General features: G+C 47.7%; 1 protein-coding gene across 2 annotated transcripts; it reads left to right on the top strand.

Moving 5' to 3' along the window:
• Positions 1–1,320: 1,320 nt before the first annotated feature.
• DTX2 (deltex E3 ubiquitin ligase 2) lies at positions 1,321–25,845 on the top strand. Of its 2 annotated transcripts, XM_033171719.1 has the most exons (10): positions 1,321–1,418; positions 7,027–7,427; positions 9,824–10,442; positions 13,265–13,323; positions 16,078–16,212; positions 19,749–19,819; positions 20,708–20,866; positions 23,219–23,380; positions 24,041–24,130; positions 25,320–25,845. In XM_033171719.1, the coding sequence occupies exons 2-10, from the start codon at positions 7,148–7,150 to the stop codon at positions 25,542–25,544; spliced, it is 1,800 nt and encodes a 599-aa protein (XP_033027610.1). In that variant the 5' UTR covers positions 1,321–1,418; positions 7,027–7,147; the 3' UTR covers positions 25,545–25,845. The 2 variants fall into 2 exon arrangements, with proteins under 2 accessions (XP_033027610.1, XP_033027611.1); XM_033171720.1 differs by lacking the exon at positions 16,078–16,212.
• Positions 25,846–27,717: the final 1,872 nt, after the last annotated feature.

Genomic DNA, 27,717 nt, shown 5'->3' on the forward strand with positions numbered 1-27,717 from the left:
AAGCTGTGCAACTCAGATAAATCCTTTTCAGCCTGAGGGACACATGCCCTTCTGGGCAGCCTTAAAAGCGCAGGAGCCTTCACCCACCTCCCAATAAAATATTTGAGGGAGCTGCTCCGCACCCCTCCCCCAAGATGAGGGGCAGTGCCATTCAAATGGTGTGTGTTGCACCGCAACTAGTGATTATGTGGCGCAGGGCTCACCTGCGCCCCCCCCCCATATTTCACCCAACTTGGCACCCCTGCTTCCAAGGGTTACATCCCACTGGTGGGCAAAGCCAGAAGCAAAAGCGGGTTCAGCAATGAGTGCAAATTTTGCTTGTGTACTCTAGGCTAGTTTCTACACACACACACACACACACACACACGTAAGGAGAATCTGCTGGTTCCCCTTACTGCATTAAAGATATTGTTAGGAAAACCTGCTTACTCAAACTGTATTAAAAGTGTATCTGAAGCAGTGTGCATGCAGGTGTATCTGAAGAAGTGTGCATGTACACGAAAGCTCATACCAAGAACAAACTTAATTGGTCTCTAAGGTGCTACTGGAAGGAATTTTTTTTTGTTTTGTTTTGTATTAAAAATGTGTCAAACATGTTTGTGCAGGAAAAACTCAGCCTTGAGCTAGCCTGATAGAGAGCAGTTGTTCTTGTTCAGTCGTTCAGTCGTGTCCGACTCTTCGTGACCCCATGGACCAGAGCACGCCAGGCACGCCTATCCTCCACTGCCTCCCGCAGTTTGGCCAAACTCATGTTAGTAGCTTCCAGAACACTGTCCAACCATCTCATCCTCTGTCGTCCTTCTCCTTGTGCCCTCCATCTTTCCCAACATCAGGGTCTTTTCCAGGGAGTCTTCTCTTCTCATGAGGTGAAAGAGAGCAGTAGCTGTTTTTAATCGCATCTAATCCAGACCACAACTAATAATATGACAACATCCCTAATCCAGGTTTATTATTATTATTATTATTATTATTATTATTATTATTATTATTATTATTATTATTATTATTATTATTATTACAACCACCACCTGCACTCCTGCAAAGGTCCCTTCCAAAGGAATCACCACCACCACGTGGGAAGAGGCGGAGGGGCTGCAGCCCTTCTCACTTCCCGAAACTACCCTTCCCTGTACGCACCGCGGTACGCCCGGCGAGCATGCGTGGTTCGTGGACGGGGGGCGGAATCGAATGGAATGCTTGTGCTGGAAAATGAAGAGTCGTTTCAGCGGAGAGGGGAGGAAAGACTACGACTCCCATGATGCTGCTCGGCAGCGAGGAGGCGGTGCCGATAACGACAGCGGCGGCGCATGCGTGCTTACTCACTCTGGCTGTGGCGGAGGTGTTCCGAGAGGAAGCCGCGGTAGGAATAGCAGCGGCGGCAGCAGCGGCAACGAGGAGCTTCCTGGCAGCGGCCTCCGGTGAGGGGCTGGGAGGGCGAGGCGGCTCAGCCCCACTTACACGTAGGGAGGTGGGGCGGGGGGGGAGTTGGGGGTTTGAAGAGTTTGGGGGGCTGAGGACTGGGGGGCTTGGGGAATCGTTTTGGGGGGGTTCGAAGTGTTGCGGGTCTGAGGGAAGTGGGTTGAAGGACTGAGGGGGGGGATTTTAGGGGGTCCACGACCCCTCGTGCCTTTCAGTCTCCGGCAGTGCTTCCAGGGTTAAAAAAATAAATAAAAATAAATTTGTGTGGTTTTTTTTTGGTACGTGGAGTTTCTGAGAAAATTGGGAGCGGCCCTTTAATAACGTGACATATTTCATTTCCTCCCAGAAACTCGGGGTGGAGGGGCCGTTGGTGTTTGTGGTCTCTTGTTTCTCTTTCCTGTCCTGTCCATTTTACCCTCGCAGCCCCCACGCCCGGTAAGGTAAGTTAAGACTTCGGAGACGGAGAGAGTTACTAAGCAGCCAAGTACTTGCCCAAGGCCACCCACCCACTCTGATTTCTTTCTTTCTTTCGCCACTCCTTCTAGCCCAGGGATGACTCTCAAAACCTGTAGGTTGTGGTTTATTCATTTATCGCATTTTGCATTTTTAATAAACCCTGCCCTTACTTGAAGGAGGAACATAAGGTAAGCAGAGGAAGTTTCACTTCTTCTCTCCCCTTGCCCCACCGAACCATCGTGCAAGGGGGATCAGCCCTGTGTGGTTACAGTGTCTGACTAGGACCTGGTTTCAAATCCCCATTTAGCCATGAAGCTCACTGGGTGACCTTAAGGGCCACTTGTTGCCTCTTAGCCTAACCTACCTAACAGGGCTCCCCCCCCCCAGCTGGAACTCACCGGAACTCAGTTCTGGCACCTCTCAGGTGGACACCATTGCCATTACAAGAGAACAAGGGAGGTGTTCATGGTGATTTCCAGCACCTTTTTTTCTAGAAAAATAACACTGCTGTTACGATTACAGTGGGAGGGGAACCATGTGGACCACCTTGAGCTCCTTGGAGGCACGGTGGGGTATAATTGTAATAATAATGATGATGATGATGTGTGACCCAGCGATACCCAGTGGGCTTCAAGCCTGACTTGAGAATTTGAACCCAGGACCGCCTGGTCATAGGCCAGAACTCTGTGGGTAGGAGGGGGGTAGCAAAGTGGTGGCCTCTAGATGTTAGACATCCAGCTCCAATCATCTGTTACTATTGGCCATGTTGTCCAGGGCCGATGGAGATTGGAGTCTGACAGCACATTGACTGGCTTTAATACACCAGACATTGCTATAGTCACCTGTCTAGAAAACGGTGGACTTGTTTTAGGGGTGCTTTAATGGTCCCCTGGGCAAGGTGGCATTCCTTTAAGGATTCAGGCTTCTCTTGGGGGAGGTTTTGTGTGCATGCACTAAGGCACACATGCTATGGTGCAACTTTTCTTCTACATGAAAGCTGTGTGGGTGTGGGATGGGTATTTTGGGGTGTTGTGGTTTCCTCTCCCAAGAAAGGTGGGCTGCTGAGTGATCAGAGCTGTTGGCAGAATTGTACATTGGGATGTAAGTCCCTCCCCTAAGGGTGTGGGTATATATGTTTGTGTGTGAGGGGTCCTCTTTATACATGAAAAGTATGCCCCTAAGTCCCTTCTGCTGGGGAAGGTTTCTCAACTTCACCAAGCTTCCAGGAGGCATTCCATTGGCTGTTGGTTGGAACCAGGATGCTAGGCTAGGTAGGGTTTTTGGTCCGATCCAGCGGTATGTTTCTAACTGTGTTAGCAGGATTGCCTTTTCGTGACAGAGGTCACCAGGCATCTTCAGGTCTAGCCGCTTTTCACTTGAGGGGTCTGAGCTGCAAGAATCTGTCGCCCTTCGAATAAACAGGCCTGCCTCTGGGGTGGCTTGCTGTTTGGCTGACTTGGTACCTAACTTTATGGTCCTAGACAGCTATTCCCCATTCCTCTCTGTTCCTTTATCATTCATATGTCAGCAAATCTAATTGGGGAAGGATGAGTAATAACTTTGTGTGTATATGTGAGAGCAGAGGGGATAGATGTCATCCAGCTGTTTCCCAGCACCTCTGTGTGTCATTCTCGGCTCCATTTACTTACATTGGGTAATCATTCCACGTTGCCAGAAGGGCATATGGAACTGCTTCCCCTACATTTAATACCCACCCCAACACCACAGGCCTTGGTGGAGTATTTGCATTTTTCTGGACTTAATTTTCTTCCACATCACCACAGTGTTGCTGGAAGTGGCTTCTGCAATTTGTCTGTGAATGGGTGGACCCTCTTCATTCTCTTGCCAGGGTTGCTATGAAGAGTGACAAAATAATCACAGTACCTTGGTTTTGGTATTAATTGGAAATGCCTGTGAACATTCCTGTGCTTTCATTCTAAGGGAGTGTAGTTAAAAGATTTGGCTGTTTAGTTCAAAAAGCCGGACTCTAAACTGAAAAGAGACATTCCCAGCTTATTAGATTTCCAGTGAGAGTGATTGATCGTGGGGTACCTTCAAACTATGCAGCTGCTCACTAATTGTCATGGCCATCTTCCCAGCTGCCACTCCCACTCTGAGCTTCTGCAGAACTACTAAGGGGCTCCTTCTGCCCATCTTACCAACTGAGAGGGTCTGTAGGGAACGCGGGAGTCTTTCAGTTATTTGGGGCCTAAGTCATTTAGGGATTTAAACACTACTGTGAGCACCATGAATTGGGCCTGGAAATGCATTGGCAGCCATTGCAGCTGTTTTAGAACAGGTGTTATATGAGATCTAAATGCAATCCCGACTAGTAATCTGGCTGCAGCATTTTGGACCAGCTGAAGTTTCCTTCCAAGGGCAGCCCCATTAAGGGAGAGTTCAACCCTTTCCAGAGCAGACAACCAGCCTAATTTTAAAAATAATAAGAATACTGAAAGAGTGCTCTTTTGAGCCCTTAGGCAAAATCGTATGTAAATACCAGTAAGCGGAAGCATGCATCAGAAATGTGAAATGGCCAAGATTCTGGAGTGCTTGAAAGTGTTCAGCAGCAAAGTAGTGCTGGTCACGTTTAAACCCTCCATAGCTGGGGTGGGCTAATTTGTGGCCCTTTGGATGTTGTTGACCTCCACTTACCATCAGTCCCAGCCAGCGTGACCAACGATCAGGGTGTTAGGGGGGTTGTACTGCAACATCTGGAAGGCCACGAGTTCCCCATCTGTGTTGAACTGAAGGTGATACTGTTCTCGGAAGGCCCTCAAGGCCATCTTGGTAGTCAAAATAACTTTGAAACTAATTGGTAGTTGTTGCAAGAATGAGCTCACATATGTATATTCACTTGCTTGGATATCTGCTAATTGGCTTGTTTTGGTGCTATGCTTTTCTGTGGGCCCTGGGATCTTGGCTCTGGGCCCAGAGAGCTATCTGAGAGCTTTGGATAGTTGTCACCTATGCCCTCAAGGGTCAGGTGGATTGATGGGAGGTTCTGGCCAAGCTGTCATATGCAGCTTCTTTTATAAGTAATGTATACACGTTTACCTGCGTGTGGACAAGTCATGGCAACTGCTTGCTGCTGCTGTGTTCGCCCCATGACTGTAAAGGCAGCAGGGCTCTTTACTCAATGTTGCAAGTTTTCACCTTTAATAAAGCACTAGAATTGACCGTTTTAGTGTTTTTAAGATCCTCCTTTGGTATCCCTGCACCAGACTACTCCTTTCTGCTTGCGGTTTGGGACACCATCCTTTCTCTCTAGGCAGGAGTGCACTGTGTAGTTGTAGCAGCAAATGATGAAGCAAAACCAAAACGCCCGAGTGCATTTTAGATATACTTTAAACTGCAGCCTTCTTGAGGCAGGGGTCTTTCCTTTTATTGCTTTGTAAAAGTGCCACCAATAAGGAATATCAGGGTGCCATTTTTTCTTTTAACCCTCCTCTCAATTGACCTACAAACCTGGGTTACTCAACAGTAGCATTCTATGTAAGCTGGTTATACTTTGCTTGTATGCTGAGTTTTGAAGCCAAGTATTTTCTGGGGGTGGGAAACCCTCTGTTTTGACTTGAAAACAGCTTCTTTCACTCTTTACAGCACACAGCAAAAGCTTTGGTGACCTCTTTCCTCCTTCCCTGGTGTCATTTGTTCACATTTGAGTTCAATGCATCCAGCTTGAAAAGGGGTGCATGTGCTGCCAGTTTTGGACTTGGGACCAGAGTTCATGGTCTCATGTATTTCACCAGCTATGACCTTGTGGGCCTTTTTCTGGCTCATAGCTTTTTTACTGCAAAGCTTTTGGAACAGGCTCCACAGCTTTCTTGTCTCCTTGAGGAACAGTGAAAGCAAAATGGATACAAGAATAAAACTGAAACCTTCTGTTCTTATAAAATCAGCCTGCATGAAAGCCTTTGTGCCATTGGTTAGAAAGATACCACCACCCCTCTTTGTCCACACATGCTGGGCCCAGTACAACTGATCTTTCCTCTTTGCCCTTCCAACAGCCCCAGGAGAAGGAAGCAGTTCTTTTGTGGAGCCTCTCTGCTTTGAAAGGAAAAGCTTTCTTTCTGAGCTTGTCCTAGATTCTTTCCTGGGTGGAAAAAAAACCTGGTTATCTGACCTGCTTCTTCCTTGTTCCTACCTCCTTTCCAAGTGCCATGCAGGGCTGATGCTGTCAGAGGCAGGGTTCTTGGGCAGCAGTTGGAAAGGGCAGAAGGAGGCTTTGTCTGTGTGCTTGTAGCAGCTGTCAAAACTACTTGTTGCCACCAGCAGCCAGAGGCTTCACCCCACATGAAGCCATGTTCCCAGACTCCTGCATGAACCAAACAGACCAGAACAATCCTAGTTGTTTGGGTGTTGTTGTTTTTTTAATTACCTGCTTTTTGTGCTGTTACTTGATCTTCCCATAGGATGAATTCATTCTGTCCACTTTCTGCAGTGGTGGATTGGAACATAGTGTGGATTTGTGTGGATCTTTGCAGTGCAGTTTCAGTCCATGCAACATGTGCACAAAATATACATTTTATGTATTTTTAAAAGTATTTTACAGGGAGGGAAAGGTTTGAAAAATGTGTACATTTCATGCAGAGTGTGCATAAAAAGGAATTTATAATTTAAATGCAGGTGTTTCTGTGCAGTCTTTCAAAAACACCACACAAGATGGGACAAATTAAGTGCCAGTGACTCTGAAAAAGGGGCAGAGGTAGGCTGCTTCAGCTCAGCTCTAACCTTCCACTCATTTTTATTTTAATTCAAGAGGTAAAAATAAGAATGCAGTAGGAAATACGAAATAATGAAGGAGAAGGAAGGAAACTTGCCCCTCATTCATCATTCTTCTTAGGAACATAGGAAGTCAGATCATTCCACCTAGTTCAGAATTGTCTACACTGACCTACATTTGCTTTCCAGGGTTTCAAGCAGTGGATGTTCCCAGCCCTACCTGAGATTGAGCCCTGGGACCTTCTGCATGCAAAGCAGATGCTCTAACCACTTAGCTGCAGTCCTTCTGTTCTTGCGCATACCATTGTATTGGTGGACGGTGATATTACCATGTATACTGTATTTGTTTGGCACCCACTTGTTTGAACCTTGAGTAACAACACAGAGACTCAAGGCTAACATCCCCCCCCCTTTTTTAATTTGCAGGTGTGACAAGCTGCTGTTGCCAAAGATGAAAAATTGAATTCTGACTTGACACCACCCCAAACCTTCCATATTCCCCCCCCACACACTTTTTTTGGGAGGAAGGGCAAAAAGCCCATTGAAGATGGCAACTTTGCCAGGTACCTCCGCCGGGCCTCCCCCGTCCCTGCCAGATCCAGGAGTGGCCGTATGGGAGTGGCAGGATGAGTTCGGCAGGTGGAGGCCGTACCCAAGCGGCGTGTGCAGCTACATCGAGCAGTCCTTCCAGGCTCTCATGGCAAAGGGGAGGCAGTCGCTGCCCTCCTGGCCTGTCAACGGCAGCATTCCTTTGGGGCAAGCGGATTCCACGCTAGCACCTTACATCATCGACATACCGAATCTCACGCAGTTCCGGCAAGATACAGGTAGGAAAGCTGCTATGCCAGCTGGCCTGGTCGTGACTTAGCAGTGGCCCTTCTCATAACACTAGATCTCATGAATGTCCGATGAAGCTGGATAAGATTCAGGACAGATAGAAGGAAGGACTTATTCACACAGCACTGAGTTAAACTAGGGAACTTGCTCCCACTGGAGGCAGTGATGATCAGCAATCTAGATGGCTTTAAAAGAGGATTACACTAGGGCTGGACGAGATTATGTAGAGGTGAATACTGTAGGGCTGGGCAATACCTGGTTTGCAACATTGTGATATATCACCAGATAAACATCACAATATATTGATCTATCATGATGGCTGAAATAAGGATCAAGCTATGTAGAGGCATTGGCTGGCTTCACGGTTTTCCCTTCGTGATTTTTGCATCACACACACACACACACACACGTGTCATGGTTTGCAATATATTGGCCAGGTCTAAAATTAAGAAGCAGTTATCACGATACAGACTTCAAAACGGTTTTGAATGATGTATCAATATATCACCCAGCCCTAGTGGGTAATACCCAACAAAGTCATACTCAAAGTAAACTCATTAAAATGGATGGCTTAATGTTACTAAGATGCACCAATTGCCTACTTAGAGTAGGACAAACTGTGTGTGTGTGTGTGTGCATGCATACGTACACACACACACACACACACACAAACACACCATTGGGGGGTGGGCAGGAAATCTAGCAGGAAATGCCTTTCTGCAAAACTTTGTAATTGCAATGTTAAAAAAAAAACCCAGGCAATCTGGGCTGTTCATCAGAAGCCAGAGAGAATGGCAGGAAATCTTCCTTCCTGAGTTTCTGAACATCTTTGTAGAAGAGAGCAACAGATGCAAAGTCAGGCCACAGGAGTGTGGCACTTCAGCTGTCAGCAGTGGACAGATTAGCAGATGTGGGGGTAGCAAACACTCTCTGGTTGCTGCTGGACTACAGCTCCCATGATCCCTGGCCATGTTGGCTGAGGCTGGTGGGAGTTGGAGTCCAGGAGCATCTAGAGGACATTATGACTTGGGCCCAGGCTGCCTGAAAGGTCCCATCTCCATATGTGAACCTGCTCAGGTGCTAAGATCCTTAGGTAAGCACGTTCACTCTGTCCCATCAACATCAGAGGCACAGCAGGTAGTGAGTGACATTGGAGAAATCCTGTTTTGTGGCTGCTCCCAGGTTGTGAAATACCCTCCCAAGAGAGGTCAGACTCGGTTCCTCTTTGTTACCCTACCACCAGTAGGCAAAGACCTTCCTGTTCAGATGGGCTTTTGGAAACTGAGGTGCAGACCATGCTGACCACTGGGCTACTGTCAGGGCAAACCCAGTGTTAACTGCTGGCTCTAAATGTGCTGTGATATATTTTGACTATTGTTTTCAACTAGGTTGTATTTATTATTCTGTATTTAATAAATATGTTTTTAAATGTTGCAAGCTGCCTTGAATCCCTACTTGGGAGAAAGGCAGGATAGAAATACACTAAATAATAGAGGAGCTGAACAAGAATGCGGGTCACTGTTGGGTCTTCTATTCTCTGTTACAGTGGTGCCCCGCAAGACGAATGCCTCGCTAGACGAAAAACTCGCTAGACGAAGGCATTCGTCTTGCGGAAGGCTGCCCCGCTAGACGAAAAAGTCTATGGGGCTGCCTTGCAAGACGAAAAATTTTCGTCTTTTTTTTTTGTTTAGCGAAAGCGTGGCTGTCATTGCCAATTCGCTAGACGAAAAAACCGCAATACGAAAAAATTCGTAGAATGAATTATTTTCGTCTTGCGGGGCACCACTGTATTTAGAATAAGAGTTACAAGTGTTTCCAACCTGGAGGGGGAGGAATGTCTTCTCCCAGCCAAGTTCCTTTGGCCCCAGGATCCCTTTCCTCTTCACAGTAGGGTTAGCCAAAGTGGCAATATTGGACTCCAACTGCTATCAGCACCAGCCTGCATGGCCAGCAGAGAAGGATGATGGGAGCTGTAGTCCTATGACACTTGGAGTCCACCACATTCTCTGTTCCTGTCCTGCAGGAACAGCGTGTTCAGGGAGACCTGCTATGTGCTGAAGAATTTAGGAGAAGAGCCTTAAGGCACAGAAACAACGGGGCTGTTAGTCCCATGTCCAAATACACAGGACAATGCATCAGAGCCCAAGAACCCATTCCAGCCTGACAAGAGCACTCAAGGTTGGAGCAAAGCATAGTCAGTGAAGGGTGTGGCCCTGAGGACTGGGTGATTTGCCAGGCCTTGGGGTACCAAAATACTCCAGATCATTAAAATCAAGAGTTTTCCTTTGCAATTGGGGCCTGGACCTTTGTCAAAAGATGCAAGGCTTGTTCCTTACCATTGTTGCTCATCTTACAAATTGCTGGTACCCCTTTTCTTTCCTCGCAGGGACCATGCGCTCTGTGCGCAGACACGTTTTCCAGTTGGATTCAGCCGCTGGGCAGGGAGTCGTCTGGGAGTGGCAGAATGATGAGGGTGGCTGGTTCCCCTATGAGATGACCGTCTGCACCTACCTGGAGCAAGCCTTCACAGTCAACACCCCCCAGGCAGATCTCGGGCTCTTTGGCTACAAGTACAGCATCGATTTCATCTCGCAGACCCAGACCAACAAGGTCACGGGCTACCAGCGGAGGATCCGGAGGCGGGTGGACTCTCCCTACCCAGTCACCACAGTGACGGGGCCTCCCCATGCAGGACCCTCATGCACATGCCAGCAGTGCTTGTTGAACAGTGGGACTGGCCCCATTACATCACGGTTTCGGCACTCCATGGTGAACCTCCCTGGACCTTCCGCCGGAACCGCCCCCAGACCCTCTGCTGGGAATCTGGTTGCTGGCAGGACAGCGGGGCTCAGTTCCTCTCTGGTGGGCTTTGTGCCTTATAACAAGCCAGCCCTGTCCGGAGCACGGTCAATGCCAAGGCTGAATGTACACAGTGCCGGGGCAGCACCACAGTCCGGAGCCATCGCTGGGCCAAGCCCAGCAAACACCACATCAAAAGGAGTCAGGTGAGCTATGTTCGTTGATCTACTCTTGAGTTGTTAACATCCTTTCTAAGCCAAGGGTGGGGAGCATCAGGCCTGTGGGCCAAATCTGGCCCTCTCAGCCATGGGACTCTCCCCCAGGCCACCCTCTCCCACTTCACAACCCACCAATAGCTTCGTCCTGTGCAAAATTGTGTGTGTTCTTTTAAATCCAACCAGGTTAGACAGTCACTATGTTTTCTGGTATTAAATTCCATACATCAGCTATGTGTTGTCTGAATTAGGACTTCCTTTTGTCCTGAATCTTCCACCCTTCATTGGATGTCCCTGGGTTCTCATATTATGAGAGGGGGAGAGAAAAGCATTCATCCTGTGGGAGTGGGGGGAAAGCAAGTTGTCACTCTGTGATTAGGCTAAAAGTCTGTTTAAGGCTCTTTATTAGGACGAGGCAGTTGCATTGGAGAAGACCCCATCAGACAGACTCTTCTGAGCTGATCAATAGGGTGTTCTGCTTACGCGCAGCTTTTATAGAGATAACAAATTTATCGCAAGCCATGCACAATTTCTATATATCACATTCTTCCCTCCACCCCAACTCACGTTTTTTCAGAATGAAAAAGACCCGAAATGTTGTAGCCTTTCCTGGTAGGGGAGTTGTTCCACCTGTCTGATGGTTTTGACTGCCCTTATTCTGTACCTTTTCCAGCTCTGCAATAAACTTTCTGAGACACATCAACCAGCATTCCATGTGTGGTCGTGCCACAGGCATTATGATATCGGCAAGGTGTGGAAGGTGTCAGGCCCTTTCCTAATGATCCCCAACAGGGGTTTTTTCCCTTTGTCTCTGCTTCTGCACACTGGATTCAGGTAGCAGGAGATGTAAAAGATTCCCTCTGCCTGAGACTCTGCTGTGCCACTGCCAATCACTGTGAAGCCACTGCTGATTGTTCCCCTCTCTCTCTCTTGTATGGTGATGTTTATCTGCTTTACAAGAGCCTCTGAAGCCTGCAACTGAAATCATGTGAATCTCCCAATTAATTTTTGTTGGAAAAGAGATGCAACTTCAGCACAGTGAAAAATTAAATTAAATTGTTGATAGTTAGTGGACTCTGTTTCAGCTCAGGGGTGGGGAACCTCCCTCCCAGGGGCCAAATGTACCCCATGCCCAGTCCCCTCTAACTGTCCCTTATTACTCCTAAGGCCACAACTCTCGCCGGGCCAGCTTCACATCCTCCTTGAGAGTTTCTGCCTGATTGAAATGTGGCTTTAAACTCTGATCGTGTCTCTTTCTTGCCTGGATGGAATATAGTGTGGGGTACCTGAGTGTCAAGAAACCAGCTTCCTGTACAAATATAAAAATCACATTCATTGTTCCACACACTTTTGCCTCTGGCCTCATCCAGCACTGGTATGTGGCCCCCGGAAGCTTGCTCAGAAGGGTATGCAGCCCTTGAGTTTTAAAAAAGGCTCCGCACCCCTCTTGTAGAAAATGCAGGGCTAAATCGTCTGAGCTGATATCAGGCAGCTTCCTACATTCGAGTGACTCTTTCCTTCAGGACACGATCTTATCGGCTGTCGGGCATTTGGATAAGCCATGTTGACTGCAACATGCTCTTATGCCCTCTTGGTGGCATGGGTTCACACATTTGATTGCAAGTATTTAGTATCCAAGTGATTCACCCTGCATGTGTGAACTGGCCTTCAGGTTAGGGTCACTGTATTGCTGCTGCTGCTCTTTATGCGGTGTTTAGACTTCCTCTTTCACTTGCCAGTGCTAAGTGGGGATCAGGCCTTGAAGGTGATGCTGGTGTTTGGGGGATAAGGTAGAAGCTTAAGCTGTGGAAAGGTCCTGTTTCAGCACCAGCAGACAGCCCTGGGCAGCTTTCCTCCACATAATAGCCTCCTGTCGGAAGTGTGTAATTACTTCTGTCCGGGCTCACATACTTTAAGTTTGCAAAAACCCACCTTCAAACAGAATATTCCCATGTATGTGATTAAAGGAAATCTGAGCAGCCAGCCATTGCTATCCAGCTCTTGGGCTGTGCTGTTTGTTGGTCAGCACCCCAGATTAAAATATTTCTTATTTTTGTTAGATTTGGAAACTCTTCATTTTTGTGCACACAGCAGAAAGCCCCCCTAGAGCTGCAGACGATGTCTTTAATCTGACTGTGAAGGTTTTGTTTTATGAATCAACCTAGATAGAAAGCCAGGAAATACTGGATCAGATCAGAACTGTAGAGTTGTAAGGGACCAAAAGGATCATCTAGTCCAACCTCCTGCAGCATAGGAATTTTTGCCCAACATGGGGCTCGAACCCATGACCCTGAGATTAAAAGTCTCATGTTTTACCAACTGAGCTGTCCCAGCACTTGGTGGTGGTGTTGTAAGAAAACTTGGTATATCTTGAGCTGGAGTATAAGAAACTGGTACTGGGCTTGGAATTTAACTTCCTGAGAATCGTCTGTTTTCTTTTTCTAAAAAAGCAAGTTGCTGTGTGTGAGTGTTTTAAACTGGGCAGTACTTGTTAAAATCTCAGAAAGCCGATAATATATCCTGCTGAAAATAGGTTTTGCAGTGGTGGTGATGGGGTTGTGTATGCCTCATTTCCCCCATCTGATAAAGTCACTATAAACTGTGCCCATGTGTACAGTTTGCTTGATTTATCCATGGTTGTAGGAGTCAGCTGTTCAGGGGGCCAAACCTGGATTGCCTAGGCAGAGAGATGCAATTTTAGCCTAGAGTATGTACAGCCCTAGGTATGTCTGATTCTCTTGCTTATTCCTTGTGGTTGCTATAATTATCCACTTTAAAACACATTCAATAACATTGTCCTCTTCTCTCCCCAGTGTCCCAAAGCTACCAGTGAATATGTCCAGACCAAGCAAAGTGAGCCGAGCTCTGGCAGGTAAATGGCTCCTGTTATTTCCTTTTGTTGTCGTCGTCCCGTCCCGCCCCCTGCCCCCCCCCCCGCGCCCATGGCTTACATTGGCAACTGGGCTTACAAGGAACTGGCAGCCTCATACCCGGTGTTCCTTGGGAATTTTAAGAAACTAAAAAGGTGCAGTTATGAAAGGTTCAGTCCACCATCTTGATTCAAAATGGCATCCAGTTGGCACAGATAAAAATATGCTCCTTGATCTCAGGACCCATCATGCAAAGTGTGGTTAAAATCCATGCAGGTTTGAGCGATTCAGTCTTCCATCTTGATTCAAAATGGCATCCGGTTTCATCCAAACGTAGACAAAAACCTGGGATTGTAGTCAGCTAACTTTTACTCAGAGTGGACCCATTGAAATTAACCAACCTAAGTTAGTCATGGCCATTAACTTGAACTCTTGTATAAAAGTTAGTTGGATACAACCCTTGCTCATTGATCCCAGAAACCATTAAGCAAAAAAAGAAAATTGTTGCAATATCTCTTAGGTGTTCAATTGTATAGCAAAAAGACAAAATGGTGCCCTCACGGATTATGTGGGACTGCAACTCCCATCAGCCTCAGCCAGTATGGCAAATAGTCAGGAATGATGGATTTGTAGTCCAGCAACCTTTTGGAGGGCCACGGGTTCCCTATTTTTAGCAGTTGCCTGTGTCCTGTTGGGGTAAACATATTGCCTGCTTCCTCCTGAATGTCCCTAAGTCCACTTCACCTTAAAATGAGGGTTTCTGAATTCCCAATAGATTGTCTTTCCATACTTGATACAGATTCCCCTCTCCCCTTCTGCTTCTCAGAGGCTGCTACTGGAGTTCAGACCATTGGTCCCCTTTCCCTGACAGAGGTATTGAGAAGACCACCTTTCCATAGTTAAAACCAGGCCTAAGGTGGCTCACAACATGAAAAGATGTACACAACTGCAAAAGTACAACAGAAGTAGACATAAGCAGAGAAAGTAAAAGCATATAAACAATCTGCAGCTGTCATAATAAAATCTAAAATTAAAGATACAAGAAATTGTTATTAATAACAGCAAGGTTAAGCCTCTCCAAAATTAAATCATGACCCCAACAAAAAACCCTAAACAATAAATAACCCACCCCAAGAGTCTGCAGGCATCCTGAGAAGCAGGGCTTGAAGGACTCGCAGCCAAGATGGTCCCCGGCCTCTTAGGCAGTCTCAGCTTTTGTAGCGTCAGTCAGTCAGTCAGGACTTCACCCTCCCCAGCTAGGTAGCAAGCCAGGGAGCAGGTGTTGCCGGACTCACAGCCAAGATGTACCCCTGCCCCATATATTCCATAAGATGCTCAGACGATCTAATGGGAGACTACAGTCCACAAATTCTCTTCCATGTGCTATATGTTTTGAATGCATACTACTTTCCCCTGTGGCTGGCTCTGTGCATGGAGAGTGTCTGCCTTAATTGGGCACAGTATCACTGCAATGGGGTGCAAGGAAGAAAAGCCCAGGAGGGTGTGGGGACACCCAGTGAAGTCATAAAATGGGAGATGGAGGATTCACTCCTGACATCTCCCATCCTTTTAAAAAAAAAGCAGGGTGTGGTCTTCTTTTTCCTCCAAAATCTGTTCACCACCTATCCATCCCTGACTCTGGAAAGCAGGTGGCTGGTCTCCAACATGGGTGCTTGGGAACAGCAATGAGTCTTGCAGCTTCTACATGCCTCAGAAACGCTTTGCAGCTGCTGGGATGATATCTTGCCCATTTCTCGCTTTGGGACTAGAGTAGGCACTGCAGCAGCCCTCAATATGGTCGCCATGGTGAGTGTAGGCCTCAGGACTCACATGAACTTGGAGCACCCCAGAATTCTCTGCCACACAAAAATTCTGTTCTGTGCCATCAGCTCAGGGCTTTTCAGGAACCAGCTGAACCTAGGAGGGACCCCTTGAAAAACAGTGGTGTGTTTGTGACTTCTTGTCGTATTATGTATTAGTATGGTTCAGATGACTTGTCTAAACCATGGTTTAGTGATTGAGAATGGACTGTAGTGAGCCTTGCATGCCCCACCCTCTAAATCTCCAGCTTGATCATGCTTTGTTGTTGTTGGGTTTTTTTTGTGAATGTTGGTTATATCAAGCCACAGTTCCCCCAAGCTTTTATGCCACATGGAACTATTGTTCATTCTAAAGTAAAAATGGAAGCTTTTGCTCTTTGCTAAACTGAAGGCTGGGAGCCTGCATTCCCTATCACCAGTAATGTGCTTTTTCTGGGGAAAATTTAGTTGGGAAAATTTCCCTGTGCCAATTAACATTCCTCAAGCTTGTGCCTTCCATTTATTTTGGTCTTCCAGTTCCCATCCACCCTAGCCAGCATGGCCACTGTTCAGATCTGCTATGGCCCTTCAGATGTTGTGGGCTACAAATCCCTGATTTATGTGATCATTTGAAGTGGGCAGCTGTGAACGTGTCTGCTGCTTGACTCGCTTCCTTGCACCCACACCCACCCACACCCCAATTCCACCCTTTTGAGAGAAAGTGAGTTTTTAGGTGTCTCTGTCTTACCCATCTGTATCCCCACCCCCTTGCAATACTGAATCACCTCCTTTTCCTTTGTGCTTGTTTTATGATTTCTTTTTACATTGGTCGAATCAATTTCTCAAATCAAGGTTTCCTTTTGTTATTTCCTGGCAAATTGTGTGATGCAAATTTTCTTTTCGCTCCTCCTTCCCTCCCTTCCCCACCTTGCATGCTGATCTCGTGCCCCCCTGTAGGCATGATGGCCTTTCTGATGTCAGTCCCTGGATTCCCTGTGCACCTCAGCCTGGCACCTCAGCCCGCCAGAGCCCCTAGAGCCTCTAAAAAACACAGCTCAGTTAAGGAGGGGAGGAGGAGAGAGCTCACCAAAGGTAGCCCACTTGCTTGGATTCCTCAGGGGGGCGGGTTGTGGGGGAGATCTCCTCCCGGCTGCCGCCACCACCTCCGCCTTGCGGCATTCTGCTCTCCTTTCCTTCCTTCTTTCTGGCTTCTCTGGCAAATTGGATAGCTTTGGATGCTCTATGTATGGCCTGGCCCTTTTCTGCCGCAGAGGGTCTTGACGCGATCTTTGCCTACACGCTGCTGCTTCGCAGTCTCTCCAGAATCTGCATGACCTTTTCTAAAGTCGCCTCTGTGCTCCCAAACAGAGAAGTCGGGTGGTCTCCAGGCTTTCTATGCTTAGAAACCAAGGTACACACAAGAACGAAGAGAAGGGTGGTGGTGGTGGAGGAGGAGGCTATATTTATAGCAGCGGAGGCTCCTGTTGCAGCTTATCGGATTAGCCGAGGTTCACCTTCTGGTGGCTGACACAGAAACAGTCTCAGGTGGTTAAACTGGTATTAGTAAAATGTTTTGGGCCATGTTGGGCTGAACGGCGGCTCAGTGATACCTTGGTTGCAGCTGGGTTTCCCAGGTTTGCAAATGTGCATAATACTGACCCCCTTAAAAAAAATTGTGTCCTTTAGTCTTAGGGCTCATCCATCACAGCTCCTCTTAATTTGCTCATTTAGAAAGATTCCCAGATCACTTAATGATAAATCAAGTTCCTATTTGTTGCCATTTGTGTTTGTTATGCTGAGACACATTTCCCTTTAGGGAAATAAGAAGAGCCTGCTGGATCAGGCCAATGGCCCATCTAGTCCAGCCTCCTGTTCTCACAGTGGCCACCCAGATGCCCATTACAGAAAATCCTCAAGCAAGATCCGAGCACAAGAGCCCTTTCCCCACCTGTGGTTTCCACCAACTGGTATTTGGAACCATTATTGCCTCCATCTGGCTCATCCTAAAAAGAAATTCCAAAATCCCTGTTTTGGCCAACCCCTTTGCTTTCAGCCTTCTCCAGCAGCTGGTGCCTTCCAGATATTTTGGGCTGCCACACAGTCAATGGGTATTGTAATGCAAAACAATTGAATAACCATAAAATCTTAGAGTTGGAGCAGTTCCCCAGGTCATCTAGTCCTGCAATGCAGGAATCTCAGTTAAAGTATCCATGACAGATGGCCATCCAACCTCTGCTTAAAAGCCTCCCATGAGGGAGAGTCCACCACTTTCCAAGAGAGTCTGTTGTGCTGTTGGAAAAGCTCTTACTGTCACAAAGTTCTTCCTGATGTTTAGCCTGAATCTCCCTTCTTGTAGCTTGAATCCATTGGTTTGGGTCCTCCCCTATGGAGCCGGAGAAAACAATCTTGTTCTATTTTCCATGTGGCAGCCCTTGAGATATTTGAAAATGGCTATCATATCTCCTCTCAGTTGCCTCTTTTCCAGGCTAAACATACCCAACTCCCTCAACCGTTCCTCATAAGGCATGGTTTTCAAGCCCTTAACCATCTTAGTTGCCCTCCTTTGCACACGTTCCAGCTTGTCAATATCTTTCTTAAATTGTGGTGCCCAGAACAATTTCTTCCCTTCACTGTAATTCTGTTGATGCAGCCCAGAATAGCGTAACATTTCAAAACAGATATACTAGGGGGATCGTTCCAACAGGGCAATGATTTCAGCATGCCAGAAGTAATTATCCTCATCCCATGTTGCTACTCTTGGGTTTTTCTCAACCCCACAAGAGGCAATTTTGGGCACAAGGGGGGGGGGGGCAGATGGTGTCGTTGTAGAAAGGAAAGCTATTGGGCAGCACTTCCACTGGTGTGACTCCTTAGCTGAATCCCATCCACTGCTTTCTGATAGGTTTCCAGACATTTTTCGGCCACTGCCCTCTTGTTTCCATAAACTCGTCTCCAGTGCCCTTTACTAGGGATAAAACAGTCATAGGCAAACTTGGCTCTCCAGCTGTTGTTGGACTTCAACTCCTATCATCCCTAGCTAACAGGAACAGTGCTCAGGGATGATGGGAGTTGTAGTCCCAAAACATCTGGAGAGCCGAGTTTGCCTATGCCTGCTATAAAAAGTATTATTCAGCAGGGCAGTTTGCACAACCCACTAAGGAAGATAATAATACAGTAACATTCAAGCCAGTTGCAATTAACTGCACATTTAGTTAAAAAATAAATAAATGCAGAAATAGATGTATGCTCTGATCTAATATTGTAGCTAAAAAAGAAGCAGCAAAGAATTGTGCGTGAAAAATATTTTTACTCAGTCTTGCCAACGACAGCATACAGGTGAAGGGAATTTAGAGCAGTATATATTTATATATGGGTACGTACCAGACATACACAAGTATTTGCCTACCGCAGATGTACAGTAACTAATTTGTAAGAAAATCAGTATCTGTTTCTAATAATTGGCTTTCCTGTGACTTGTAAAGTCAGAATCATAAATAGCTTTGAAAGTGGTAAGAGCAGTAAAACTTTTAAGTATAAAGAAAGGAAAGGGCTTTGCTTTAGGCTCTAGACTGGTCAGAAATCACTGTAAAGAACCACTGTCCTGATGTTTTCTCTCTGCATTGCTCCACAAGCCCACATTTTTGCATTCTTGGAGGTGGTATTCTGGATCCTTAGCTCTGGGCAGTTTGTGGACAACCTGCTTACCTCTCCCACCAGTAGCTTAAGGCACAGGTGGGGAACCTGTGGCCCCCTGGCTGTTATGGGTCTTCATTCTCATCACCCCTCTAGTCTGACCCAAGTGTCAATGGGGTGTTGTAGGCCAGCAAAATCTGGGGAGCCACTCCTGGTTTAAGGGTAGTGTTGTATGTCACTGGCCAGCTGCATCTGCTCTCTGGGATGAGGGGAGAGGACTTTGCATATGTTCAGAGGTGCTCTTCTCCCCAATAGACAACTGTGGCTTCCAGTAGGTGCACAGAGGGTTTTTTCCCAATGACTGGATCTCAATGCATTTTGATATTACCTTTTCTTTCAAGGGGAACAACGGTAGAATGGTATTAAGAAGTCTCTCTAGGCAGGTGGTCCTCTGCCCAGGTATTGGACCCTTCCTTACAGACCCACTGCAGGAGCAGAGCAAAGCCTCTGTCATCATTGCAAGTCGAGAGACCAAGGCCACGTTCATTGAAAGCACCTAGAGCTACAATTCATAGAGTTCCCTGGGAAGAGGGATTGACTGTTAACCCAGCTGTGGAAAGTAGCTCTGGGGGGGGAATAGGGGCCTCCTAACAGCGCCCTTAATAAACTGCAGCTCCCATGATTGTTTAAAGTGATTTTATCACACTTCAGACATATGGGGCGAATGGCCTCTACCCAGCTCTTGTGCCTATCGGTGGAAACGGCTTCGCCCTGCTCTGTGATCTTATGCACGTAGCATTGAAGCGCTGGCTGTGACTGCTCAGAAATTACTTTTGCTGGATTTAACCTTCTTGCACCTTCTCTAACCCTTCCTCCTTGGCCCGTCGCCTTGACTTGCCTGTGGGCCGCTTGCTCCTATTGCATCTGCTGTCTCCCAAGCAGATTTGTGCCTTAGTTTAGGTTGATGTCTCCTTCTGTGCTTTCTCTCTCTCTAGGTGGCTCCAGCAATCCTGAAGAGGTGGTTAAGAAATATTTGGAGGAGCTGAAGGCACCCCCTGCTGACGAGGTGAGCTGAAGAACGGCCCCAGGAGCCCCTCCAAGCTTGGAACGGAGCCCTCCCTAGAAACCAGGGGTGGGGAACCTCTTTCAGCCTGAGGCAAACCTCCAGGTGGTGGGTGGGGCCAGAGCCAAAAGTGGGCAGGGCAATGAATGCAAATTTCTACAGTAGGCTTGTTTCTATACCCACCCACCCAGCCTTCTCTCTCCTCCATCCAGGCAATCCAGTGGCATGAGTTCAAGCAAATGTTCCAGCCAGGCAGAGCTACTCACGGCGGGTACAGGGCAGGGCTGAGGAGGGCTGTGGCCTGGAGAGAGTTCTGAGGACCAGGTGGAGAGGCTTGGAGGGCTGCATTTGGCCTCCAGGCCTGAGGTTCCTCACCCCTGCTTAAAGTTGAGGGAGAATGGAAGGGGAAATGCAGCTTTCTTTATTTGTTCGTTTTTGCTAAATCGGTTACAGAAACATCACAATTTAAGTTAGTTGTCAGGAGCCGGAGTCAGGCGTTAGGTCAACAATAGTAAACATGGCGCCCATTAAGCTAGCTCTTTATTCAAAGAGAGCAAAACAGCACAGGGCCAGTGAGCACAGCAACTCGTCCATGTAGGTCTTGCCCCGATAAAGCAGTTGCAAGGACTGAAAGTCTTTCCCACTGCTCTCTACAGCTCCTCCTCTCCATGGTCTTTCCCAAGCAGTCGCAGACTATGCACACAGCCAATCTCTCCTCCGCTCTTCATTTCTCTGAGTGTCCTGGGAGACCAGGGGGGAGGGTAGCTGGTTGCAGCAGGAGGGGGAGACTTCCTGGCTTCTTCAGCAGCCTGCCTCCACTCCCCCTCTTGACCCTGCTCCTCTCCAGCGTCCTCTTCTGCTTGAGTTGAAATACTGATTCTCTGTGTCCAGGATTGCATCATCTGCATGGAAAAACTAGGCGCCCCTTCAGGCTACAGCGACGCCTGCGAGAGCAAGACGATCAGACCGGAGAGTGTGGGGAGGCTGGCCAAGTGCACCCACACCTTCCACCTCCTCTGTGTGCTGGCCATGTACACGAGCGGCAATAAGGTACTTGGTGGGTGGGGAGGGTGCATGTGTTCATGGGAAGAAGCAGCTACCCTTTCCCTAATCGACATGGTGTGCAGCTGCTGCTGAGGGTAATCATCATAGCAGGGATGATGCTGGCACTCCAGCATGTTGTAACCTTTAAGGTTGCTGGAAACTTAACACCAGGGATAGGGGCAGAAGTCTCAATTCTCCAGCAAGCTCCTCCGGTACGTCAGCTTCAGCAAATGCTCCATCTAGATTTCCATTAACACACACACACATATCCCATAAGGATTTTAGCTCATAAAATAACCAAGCGCAGGTTCAAGGTTCTTGTATTAATTTATGAAGCCCAGAACAACTCATTAATATATCAATATCTTCACCCACAATTAGGAATTTCTGTGCAAAAGTCTTGCAAATGGTTGATTGACTGCATTGTTGGTCCTTGAGAGGAAAAGAGGCCTCAAACTTTAGAAACGCCCTCTTTCAATTTTAGAAAACTGTGAAATGTTCTAACTCGCTTGTGCCTACATCAAGTGCCCTTCTGCAATGGTTGTTTGGCTACAGGAAGCACCTTTAGCAAGAAACTGACTACTAAAATGAAGTATTATTGTGGTCCTGGTAATTTCCTGCTCCAGTCTGCCCTTACAAAGTATTGTATGGACTCCTTATGCCTACAAGCATATAGCTGATGCATTTGCTGTTGGATCAATCCATCAAACTGATGGACGATTAAGAAGGATTGAGTCCGGCACCACTTTCGCTGCACTTGTGTGCTAGTATCCATACTCAGCAGAGTTACACCTCAATGCAGCTCATTCCTTGGAAGCGTCTTTGGGGTTGAAGGCACACACAGTAGGCAATAAACAATCATGGATGCTATAAAGATTCAGTCGAATGTAGAGGTTTACTTGACAGGCATAAAAGCATATTGGTAGCAGATATATACAGACATTCACCACTGCCGTGGTCAAGCCATGCTTGGAGTCCAACAAAAGTCCAAGACTCACTCTCTGCTACTCTCACCAAAAGGCGCAAGCAAGAAACTCACAACAAGTTACACAGAACCTTTGTTATCAGCGCTTCCTGTCATAATGTCCATGTCCAAAGAACAGTTCCCACAAAAAATGTCCTTGCATAGACAAAACAATCTCAGCCTTCTGCTGCTTCTTGAAACTACTTCTTTGTTCTTCTCTGTTTCTGGAACAAATGGTTCTCACACACACAGAGAGAATATCCAACATATGCATGTACCAATCCCCTAGAGCCCCCTGGGGAAAAGGGGGTTTGTAGCCCTTGGAGAGGCATCCTCCTAACAACTCTCAGCACCTTGAACAAACTACAGCTCCTAGGATTCTTGGGGAAAGCCGTGACTCTTTAAAGTGCTGTCACAGAGCTGTAAATACATGGGGTGAATGTGACCTAGATGGTCAAACAGCTCTGACTTTGTACAAGGACTTGCACCCCCAAGCTCGGCTTTCTTTTCTTTGCTGTGACCTATCTTCTTGCTGAGCAGTCCCCTCTCTCTCCCACTACACACACACACACGGGAGTTATTTTTTTTTGCCTGGCCTTGGTAGCCATTAAACTTGGCTTCCCTCCCTTCCTGTATTGCAGAGGAAAAACAAATACATCCTCCTCCTACGTCGCATGCCTGGCAAGCGGGTTTCCCAGGAGATAATGGGTGAAAAGAAAGGGCTATGGCTTAGGGGCAGAGCATCTGCTTTGCATGCAAAAGGTCCCAGGTTCCATCTCCCATGGTAGGGCTGGGAGAGATTCCCTGGTTGAAACCCTGGAGAGGAATTGCTGCCAGTCAGACGATGAGCTAGATGGGCTGTTGGACTGACTCAGCATGAGGCATATTTCTATATTACTAAGTGCCTGGTTCCAATTTGAAAGAGGTGCTCTCTGCCTCCTGTTGCCAGCTTTAACGATGGCAGAAAGAACTCTTTCCTTCCAGCCGTCAAAATTAAATTTCTGGCTGCCACTGGTGACCGTATTTGTGGGCTCAAGGAGAGTAGGCATGCCAGTCTATGTAAAACCTGTTCCAGCCAGAGTGGGGTTGAATAGGTGCTTCTGGGAACTTAAGGAGGTGAGTGATTGCAATCTCTTCCACACTTTGTGGTGTGCCTGGCTGCCATGGACAATCAGGGTAGTAAACTGGATCCCAGGGGTGGGCTGCTGTGCTTCAGAGTTGTTCTCTCTAAGTATAAGCAAAACTTCTTTAAAAAAGGAAGTAAAAGTAATGACGAGATGCAGGAGATCTGGAGCCTGCCTCAAAAGATCCTGGGGCTCAGGCTCCCCACCCTGACATGTCCCCTGGTTATCAAGGTTCTAAACCTTTATTTGACCTGGTTTTTTACCTTCCAGGACGGCAGCCTCCAGTGCCCGTCTTGTAAGACCATCTATGGGGAGAAGACAGGCACCCAGCCCAACGGGAAGATGGACATCTCCATACTCTCCGAGTCCCTTCCGGGGAACGAGGACTGTGGCTCGATACAGATCACGTACCACATTAACAGAGGCATTCAGGTGAGAAAGTTAGAATGGAATCATAGAGGTGGGCTCCATGGGTCATCTCGTCCAACCCCCTGCTATGCAGTGGCATCAGCTAAGGAAGAGGGGAAATCATAGCTCACGGGTGCAGTGTCAGGGTTTGCATGTTGGCTACCCCTGACTGTTGGCATCCATCTGTCTTGGGAGACAATGGAGGAGTGTGCCTTTGGGGGCGATGTCAAACCGCTGGAAGGTTGCAGCGTCTGCTGTGGCTGTAGAGACTGACATGCAAGAGACATGTCCTCTTGCAGCTGGAGCAGACGAAGGCATCCGGTTGTGCTGCTGCAGATGCAGCATGGCATTTCTTCTCTCTGTGCTCCTCCCAGCGTACATGCTTCCTCTGGTCACAGCCTGACTGCCTGCAGGCACTGTGGTCATCTGCGAGGGATTCCCACACGGCGGCGGTTGATGTTGCCAGCCTTCATGCCACATTTGCAGACATCTTTGTAACTCAAGAGTTGGTCTGCCGACAGGCCTGAATGACAGCGTGCAAAGTACCCACCTGATATTTAACCAGCAACCCTTCCAACGTGTTCCTATACAGCACTGTCCCCTTCCCACAGCCACCTCTGAAGCTAAGTGGGCAGTACAGCCAATGACTGGATTGCACATGCATGACTTTTGTCTCTCTTCCAGGGTCCAGAGCACCCCAACCCAGGCCGCCCATATTCTGCGAGGGGCTTCCCACGCTACTGTTACCTGCCGGATAATGAAAAGGGAAGAAAGGTAGGACGGAGTCATCACCTGCACTTACCTGTGGCAGTCATCTTTCAACAGAGTCAAAGGAGCTAGGAGGTCAGCCTTAGACAACCTGATGCACTCCAGGTGTTTTGGGCTACAAGTCCCATCATCCCTAGCAAGGGCTGCTGGGAGCTGGAACAACTTAGGTCCAGGGTACCTCAGGGACTTTCCCGGTCTCTTATATTCCAGCTCGAACTCCGGGATTATCTGCAGGAGCAGCTCTGGCTGCTTCCTGAGTAGGTGAGGCTCATTTGACAACAACAAGCAACTGAGCCTTTAGTGTTGTCAGCCCAGTACTGTGGAACTCACTGCCACTGGAGATTCAGCAGGGGCCTTCTGTATTAATTTTTAAATGCCTGCTGAAAACTTTTCTATAAAACACCTGGAGGGCATCAGGTTGGTGAAGGCTATAATAGAGGAGGGGGTGAGCACAAGATTATGTCTGTCTTCTTTATTGTCTGTATTTTAATAGACTTGCTTCTTAGATTGTTTAGATTCTGTTAAAAGTTTGATTACTTTTAACGATAATCTTTTATATGTTTTTAGCTTTTTTGTATTTTAGCTGTACCGTGTTTTAATTTGTGTAAGCTGCGTTGAGCCCCAGTATGAGGGAAAGGGCAGGATATAAATAGTAGTAGTAGTAGTAGCAGTAGTAGTAGTAGTAAATGTAAGATGCAGTGGGGGACACTGGCAGCTGTCCTGGCCAAAACCCCATCCAACACCAGGGAAGGCTAATAAGGAGGTGAGATATAAGGACTGGCAAACACCTCTTGATGAATGCAGAACAAAGCCAAATTAGAACTTCCCCATCGCTCAGATTCAGCTCAAAACGGCACCAGCTTCATAGAAACAGTTCACACTTACAGCCAAGGTCCATTCGCCCACATGGTTGCAGGGTGCCATCTACTGCCATCTACCACCCCAAACTGCCAGGGCCAAGATGGGGAGGGGTGCCCTCACTCTAATTTGGCTTCACAACAATGCATTATCACTGGCAGCAGTGGCCTCCATTACATCAACAAGTTAGTTCCGGGCGAGGGCAAAGCTTCACACCCTCACTCTGATTTGGCTTCACGGCCACACAGTGTCACCAGCAGAGGTAGCCCCTACTGAATCAGCAAGTCAGTTCTGAGTGACCTCTCCATCCCTCCCTGCCTTGCCTTCCTCTTGCCAGGTCTTGGAGCTCTTGAAGGTGGCCTGGAGGAGGAGACTGATCTTCACCATCGGGACGTCCAGCACAACAGGAGAGAGCAACACTGTGGTGTGGAACGAGATCCACCACAAGACGGAGATGGACTCCAACATCTCGGGGCACGGCTACCCAGACCCCAACTACCTGGACAATGTGCTAGCCGAGCTGGCAGCTCAGGGTGTCACGGAAGACTGCTTGAGATCTTGATCACCCGCATCAGTCGGAGCCGCGTCAGTCGGACGGAGCCCGCTCCTGCACCTTCAGACTGTGGGCAGCCCCCTCGAGGGTTGCCGCTGCTACAGCCAGTCGCCCCTGTTGCCTTAAGCTCGCTTGCCCCCCTTTCTCTGAGCAATAATGCTGTCTCTGGGATCGCCTAGTTGAAGGGAGGAGGTTTCTCTACTCCATTTTGTATCTTTCTAAGGGCTTAGCCCCAGCCTGAATGTACGCAGCGAAACCTTCTCCCCCCTGTATAGAAGAAATGCATAAAAGGACAGTGACTTTAACTCTCCCCTCGTTGCCTTCTTCCGCAATATGTGGTTGCCAATGGGGGGGGGGGGCTTGGAGGTGCCTTGCATGCAATGTGGGCTTGCCTTCTCTGGGTGGCAAACTGCAAGGGGTGCTGCATCTTCCTCCTGCATTGCAGATCCTGCATTTAAGCAAGGAAGTCTGTCTTCACTTAGCGCTGAGTTAAACTCCGGAGCTCCCTCCCATAGGAGGCAGTGAGGTCCGCCTGCTTTGGATGGCCTTAAAAGAGGGCTAGACAAAATATGTGAGGAGAGGGCAATCGTTGACTATGCTCTGCTTCCACAGTTTGGGGCAGTAACATTTCCCAATACCTGTTGCTGGAAACCATAAGAGGGGAGAGTGCTCTTGTGTGCGAATCCTGCTTGCTATCTAGTTGGCCGTTATGAGAACAGGATGCAGGACCAGACGAGCCGTCGGCCTGATCCAGCATGTTCTTCTTATGTTAGATAACCTACAAGGTCACTTCCTCTGTGCAGAAGTTGGCAGAGCAGGGCAAAGAGCTGTAGTTGAGACTTCTCCGTGATCTGCTCATCTTCTCTGCACAGGGAGATGTAGAGGCAGGGCAGCATTCATTTTAGGCGGTCTCTTTCCATGGTTGGGATCCAGGATGGTGTTGCTCTTTGGGAGGTGGTGAGCTCTCTTTCACCGGACGGTGACCTTTCAGGGAGGCCACCGTTGCCTCCCACATGGCAGGAAGCGGGTTAGGCTGGATGACCTCTGAGTCCCTTTCAGCTCTATGATTCTGTGAACCAAAGTGTGCAGAGCAGGACATCCAGGACAGCCAAAAAGGCCTGAAATGAGTTTCCTATGAGAAAAGGCTATAACCTTTGGGCTTCTGAATTCAGGCAATTAAAGGAGAGGGGACTTGATGGGAGATGTTTAAAACGATGCACGGTGCGTGGAGTAAAACGATAGAGGGACACTCTTCTTCCTCCAGCCAAGGGAAGTCCTCCTTCACACAGCAGATAGTTGAATTGTGGAACTCTCTCCCGTAGGAGGCACTCGTGACCACTAGAACCCCAACACTTGGCTTGAAATGTGCCATCTACCTACAGAAAAGCTGCTGGCAGCGCTGTGTCCTTTGGCGTTGAAGTAAAATAGATCCCCTGCATCAGTAAAAGCAGGAATCAACACCCTGCATGCATTATGCAAATCAAATAGGGTTGCATAATGTCACTCTCCATAATTCTGCATAATTTTTATTACTATGCTAGTCATACGGAAAAGTAAAGTCTTACTCAGCTACCCTTTCGGCCTTCTGAGATATATGGCCTGAACCCCTGAAATCTGAGATTCTCAGGATGCTGAATTGTATAACCAAATCTGAGATTCTCAGGATGCTGAATTGTATAACCATTATGTGGTTGGTTGGTTGGTTGGTTGGTTGGTTGGTTAGTTTTAATGCTACGGAGCTGGAATCCTCAGAGTCACCAAAGTTTCTTGGTAACTCCCTATCAGAATCACTATTTTGGGGCTGTGTTGATTGGTCAGCAAAAAGCAGACTCTGGGCCTTGGCACCCTGTTCAAACATGACGTGTAACCCTCTATTCCCTTCTCCATTAAATTTTTGTAACTTCTGGAGGGCCATCCAGCCAAAAACTGAGGCAAGAGAACTTTGATCTCTTAAGATTTTGGAAGGTAAAGGTGTTGTAGTTTGGTAGTGATTTTCCCACTTTAAGCACTGTGACAAAGGAATGGAGGAATGGAAGCTTCCATTGGGACAAAGCTCACACTCATTGACCGCTGCCATTTTTTATTGCAGCATAGCAAATGAATAAAGATTACGCCAAGGTTGACCATGAGAGGGAGACATAGGCTCCACATTGGAGATGGAAAATCAAATCTCTGTCAAATG

Source organism: Lacerta agilis, chromosome 15 (genome assembly GCF_009819535.1).
Source record: "Lacerta agilis isolate rLacAgi1 chromosome 15, rLacAgi1.pri, whole genome shotgun sequence".
In the NCBI taxonomy this organism is placed as follows: Eukaryota; Metazoa; Chordata; class Lepidosauria; order Squamata; family Lacertidae; genus Lacerta; species Lacerta agilis.